This window comes from Triticum dicoccoides, chromosome 6B (assembly GCF_002162155.2).
Source record: "Triticum dicoccoides isolate Atlit2015 ecotype Zavitan chromosome 6B, WEW_v2.0, whole genome shotgun sequence".
Classification (NCBI taxonomy): Eukaryota; Viridiplantae; Streptophyta; class Magnoliopsida; order Poales; family Poaceae; genus Triticum; species Triticum dicoccoides.
In genome coordinates this window covers 145159351-145165261 of record NC_041391.1, presented here as the reverse complement: position 1 = coordinate 145165261, position 5911 = coordinate 145159351, and the positions used below count along the sequence as shown (strand labels likewise).

The 5911-nt window shown below is 46.6% G+C and overlaps 1 protein-coding gene across 1 annotated transcript; it reads left to right on the top strand.

The window, feature by feature from the left end:
• The first annotated feature begins 4477 nt into the window (after positions 1–4477).
• Positions 4478–5533, top strand: LOC119320917 (BTB/POZ and MATH domain-containing protein 1-like). Its single transcript, XM_037594822.1, has one exon. The coding sequence runs from the start codon at positions 4478–4480 to the stop codon at positions 5531–5533; it is 1056 nt and encodes a 351-aa protein (XP_037450719.1).
• The last annotated feature ends 378 nt before the right edge of the window (positions 5534–5911 follow it).

Sequence of the window (5911 nt, the reverse complement as noted above, 5' to 3'; positions counted from 1 at the left end):
CGCAGCAAGCTCATCGATCTCCGCTATCACTTCATACGTGATTGCGTCGAGAAGGGCACGGTGATAGTGGAGTTCATTAGGACAGGTGAGCAGAAGGCGGACATCCTGACAAAAGCTCTTGGTCGCGTTCGGTTCCAGGAACTGTGCGACAAGGTCAGGATCGTCGACGTCAAGCCTCTTCGACAGGTTTGAGGGGGAGATTGTTGGGTCAAACCCAGTCTACAGGATTGAACACAGCTGCCGTTGCTTAAGCTAGGCTTTCTCCAGTCCAAAAGCCTGAGGTAGCTAAGTAACGTGAGGCTTTCTCTGGTTAGAAAGGAGCTGAGTAGTGGACGATGAGTAGTAGCAGTCTTTCTCCAGTAAAAAGCCTAATGTGGAGAACTAGTATTAGACTTTATCTAGTCAAAAAGGCTGAGCTGAATTAGTACTACAGCTCATGTACTACAGCCTCATGTTTGCATGCATCCCTATAAAAGGGCATATGCACCTCCGTTGTAAATCACTCCTCCGAGCAATAGAAAAACAACAAGCCAGTTTCTTCTACTAGTGCTAGTACGTGAGCTCCTCACTTCATGTGTGTGTGCGGCAGCAGCTTGCGTGCAAACATCTAGCTAGTTCTCCTCTGTTGAGTGTACAAGTGAGAGCTATTTACTAGTACTCCGGGCTAGCATGCATTACATGTACAATGATCGTCTGCTAGAGTCTATGGATGAGACAACTGAAGAGACCACAAAGATGACGCGGCATTTGCTCGTCGCGGCTGGTCGTTACGCAATGGAAAGGCTAAAGCTGGTGTACGAGAGCAGGCTGAGCAAGGGGTTTGACGGCTGGGGTTCACCTTGGATCTTGCAGAGCAATACCACTGTTTCAGCAGCTTAAGGATTGTCGTCTCAGGTACTCCCTCCGGTCCTTCTTACTCTGCATATTAGGTTTGTCTGAAGTCAATCTCATCCAACTTTGACCAAGTTTATATAAAGAATTATTGATATTTACATAACAACACCAACATCATTAGATTCATCTCGGAATATATTTTTATATTATATTTATTAGATATCATAGATGCTAATAATTTTTAATATAAATTTGGTCAAACTTAGCTAAGTTTGACTTTCGGCAAATCCAATGTGTAGCAGAGTAAAAAGGACCGGAGGGAGTATATGACAAGTGACGGTGAGCGGTTACGAGACATTGTAAACACCAAGGGGTTTGCTCAGCTAAAGCGAAACCAACCACGCGTCGCATTCGATATTCTTGGACACGTTTTTTTTTTTTGCGGGAAATATTCTTGGACAAGTCACGTCCTTGGGAGCAGAAACAGATACCAGCTTCTTTTTTTAATGCAAACAGATACTAGGTTGATCTCTATGTATTTACTGATGTATCATGAATTTGGTAGTTTTTATTTTTTGAGAAATTGTTCATTCAAATCACGAATCAGTATAGAGTAGGTGACCCTTACAAGCACACTGAAACGCAAAAACAAAGAACCATGAACACCTAGAGTACCCTAAGACAACCATAACACAAGAAGATCTCCGGAGCCCTGTGTCATCATCCCTGAATCTTGAGAGAAGACCCCTGCAGTAGAAGGATCTGCAACCAATCGCAAACAGGTCATCATCTTCAACCACGGTACAATTGCCGCCACGCTGCTTCCTCCTTTCTTGACACCAGCGCTGAGAGGGTATGGACATCAATCCAACACACCTGCAACGGCCGTCGTCATCTTTGGCTTTGAGTACCGCGAAAAGTGTCCCTTCCGGAAGGAAGAGAACTCGAGTCATCCGACCGGTCCGGCACCGCGGCCGGGCCATCCGCCCGGGCAAAGCAGGATCTCCCACCAGCATCAGCGTAGAGGAAGTAGAAGAACAGCAGCAGCAAATCGTACCAACAAGGAAGAAGAAAGGTCTTCGTCTCCCTACCTCCATCGCCCATCTGAGGATCCAAACGGCCAGTGCCGATGGACCTCCAACCACCATAGCCCGCGACCTCGACGAGATCCGGGGATCCCCAACACCGCTGGCTCCTAGACGAAGGCAAAAGCCTCGCCTGACCGCGAACGGAGCCCGGAGAAACTTATTCCGACGCGACACCACCGCAACGGCTTCGGCAGCGTCTCCCTCAACCCTAACCCTACCACACACCCACCTAGTGAACAGACCCGAGGTTCCCCCTCCCTCCCGCCGCCGGAGCGGCCGACGGAGAGAGAGGGAACCGGCGGCGTCACTGGCGGCGCGCAAGGGACCCCTAGTCGCCTCCCTGATCGCCTCGAGCGATCCAACTTTTCCGGGCGTGCGGTTAGGAAACGATAGTTTTTATTCTTTGAGAACTATGAATTTGGCAGCTTTGTCCTTGACGCACCACTTTAAAGCATGTCCGATAGCTTATGTTTTATTTTCTAATAGGAATATTCATTTTACAAGTCCACAACCGTTCATACAACTAGTGTAATACAGTGTATGGTGACTAAATATACAAGTTGGTTCTTTACATAGTACTAGAAGCTTACTCCCTCTCCTCACAAATAGGCGTGCTACATCCCTGTATCTCTTAAGCTTACCAAAGTCCAACGATGAACAGTTTCCACAAATTCACCATGTTCACCACAGATGATTATAGATATTGGCATGCCCAGAGGGTTCATGGACCTCGCGAACTACCGATACAAATTTTCATGCAGCTAGCTTGCCGTGATACAGAGATACAGAGAGTTGTTTGCAGGAAAAGTGAAGAACTTTTTTGATAAAGGGCGCTTTTATTATCTCAAAATGTAGTATTAAGAGGACACACAACATTATGAAGAAAAGTGAAGAATTGAAAGGAAAAAATGAACAGAATGAAATTTTTGGCTTTTTCATAGCTTGCTTCCCACCGGAAGAGGCAACGCCCATGTTTGGTTTACAGTGATTAAACACTATTCACACACTTAAGCGCATTTTAGGTTAACAAAATTACAATTAATCCTAACACCGAGTGCACAAGAATGTAGACCATCAGATCGACTGGCAGCACTAAGCTTGCATCAGGGTCACTAATAAGCTTGCATCATGGTCGTTCCCTCTCTCCCTTCTCTCTTTAGCTGTCTTCTGAACATTCTGATATTTTGAACACTTGCAAGTAGCTTCAGGTTGACTTGGGGCCTGACAGTGCATCACTGCTCAAAACACACATACGGACTGAAGGACAGTGTCAACAATAACAGTATTGAAAATGTAGTACTTAAGAAAGGAAACACTGGCAAAATTGTGATCGTGATCCACCTCTATGAAAAACCGCATTAAATCTGAAAGGACTCCAATATACATGTGATGTCAGATTTTTAGGGTTAAAAATTTGGTGCCCTCATGTACGTTGGATCCCGATCGGACGCATGGGAATTACTCGCTGGAGCATGGTAATTTTTTTGATAATTTGTTTACACTGCATGACAATTGTTACTCTAGAACATGACAAATTGGTAAACACAAGCATGAAAAATCCATCTGCTTTCAGATGGCAAATCTAGCATTCGCTGTGAAATATTACAAATCTGGTGTCGATTTTTAATATTCCTGATCTGAAAAACATTTCAGCCTCACATTCGTGATTTTCTTTTGGCACAGTAACACATGTCTCATTCATATAATATTTATCAAAGGTAAAGCTATCACCCGTTGAAAGAATCTTGTTAAGGTGGTACTCTGGAGAGCCAATTTCAGATCTGATACTCCCCTCGACTAAAACGATAGAGGAGAAAACCATACCTGTCATTCACGAACCACGAACATAGCACACGATCCATTATCTTTCAGATGCCGCCGATCAAACCACAGTCTACATCTGCTCCTGGACTACATTGCAAGCTCTGCGTCGGGGCCGGAGCAAACGATCGCAATGGCAAAGCCTAAAGACATGCGTCCTCCACAAGGATGTCATCGCCACCACACCATCCTCGCTTGAATATACTAGTTTTCAAAACAATGTCTAACCATAGAGCGATAGCCTCCACCTTTTCTTTCAAAAAAAAAAAAAGAGCGATAGCCTCGTAGGGAAAAGATTAGCAGCTTCTTTATTTAGCCGTCCTTTGCTGTCGTCGAAGCCAAGACGTTGGACGACACCGAATCCTAACCTGCTAGGGACTAAAACCTAAAGCTACATGATTTGCCCGCACGGGTCCGCCGACCCTCAGCACCGACGTCCGGCAGTCGTCAGCGGAGGGGATCCGCCTGACGGCGCTGGTAGGCCAGACTTGTCTGGCCAAGATTGCTTTCGTTTCTTCCTGATGAAGAAAAAGGAAACGTGTCTGTCCCCCTTGGCCCGTTCTGTTGCCCTCACGTTTGTGATTACCAAGTATCCGGGTAAATCTCCGATAAATATGGGCGCAGTTAAAAACATCGATCGTTGTACGTACGTGGCTCTGTGCCTGCCCATCGATTCGTTTAGGTCGATTTTGTTTCTCGAAACCTCTACGCTACAAGTCCGCCGGCCGGCCGCCATGGTTACCAAGTCCTCCTCGGCGGTGGTAATTCACTCCGGCGAGCACATGTTCAAGGTCGTCGGCCACTCCACGATCACGGGCAAGATTACGCTTACTTCCGACACTTTCCGCGTTGCTGATCACGACTGGGCTATCCTGTACTACCCGAACGGCGACGGTAGGATCGTCGACGATCAGTTCAGTTCGGTTTTCCTTAAGCTGGTGAACGCCGGCGAGGAAGAGGTCACGGCCTACTATTCCTTCTGCCTCCAGGACCCCGCGGCGCCGGCGACAGGGGAGAAGCACAAATACAAAACCGGCCCCCACAAGTTCTCATCCACTAATTGGGCCTTGGGTAAGAGCAATTTTGTGAGTAAAGCCGATTTGTCCGGGTGCCTGGACGATGGCTGCCTAGTGATCAAGTGCACCGTGGAGGTCCCAAGACCGATGGACGACCAACAGGATGGCAACGATAATGACAGCGTTATCGTGCCACCCGCAGACCTAAGCAAAGATCTAGCTAATCTTCTAGACAGCCGGCTCAAGGCGGACCTGACCGTCAAGATCGGCTGGTTCAAGAGATTCAAGGTGCACGCGTGCGTGCTCGCTGCACGATCGCCCGTCTTCCGAGCTCAGCTGTGCGGCCCCATGATGGAGAGCAGAGAAAGCAGCATCCGCGTCGAGGACGTGGATGCCAAGGTCTTCGAGATCCTGCTGCATTACATGTACAATGATCGTCTGCCAGAGTTTATGGACGAGACAACGGAAGAGACCACAAACATGGCGCATCATTTGCTCGTCGCGGCTGATCGTTACGTAATGGAGAGGCTAAAACTGATATGCGAGAGCAGGCTGGGCAAGGCGCTGGATATCAACACGGTGGGGTTCACCTTGGATCTTGCAGAGCAATACCATTGTCACCAGCTCAAGGATTGCTGTCTGAGGTATATGACAAGAAACGGCAAGAGATTACAAGAAATTATAAACAACGAGGGGTTTGCTCAACTAAAGCGAAACCACCCACAGGCCGCATTCGATATTCTTGGACAAGTTATTGCCTTACTGGCAGCTTAGTCATCTCATATTGACATGAATCAAGTGACGATACATCTTGAAAGCAGAAGCACATACCAGCTTGATCTCTATATATTTACTGGTGTATCATGAATTTGGTTTGTCTAATTGGGCTGTGTGAATGACCTTGACGCACTACTTTAAAGCATCTTCCATGGCTTGTATCTTACTTTCTGGTAAGAGTGTTTATTTTACAAGACGACAACTAGTATAATACAATGTACTAGATCATGGTAGGCGCGCGTTGCCGCGCCTGTCTATTTTGGCGATAGAATGATAGAAATATTTAAATATGTATATGCACAAAACATGGAAGTTGAAATTGCATTAACTAATCCATATTTTTTAAGATATTTTTAGAAAAGGAGGATGACCCCC

Bases quoted from the DNA above. Each gene is read 5' to 3' on its own strand.
- LOC119320917 (XM_037594822.1), top strand. From the start codon at position 4,478: ATGGTTACCAAGTCCTCCTCGGCGGTGGTAATTCACTCCGGCGAGCAC.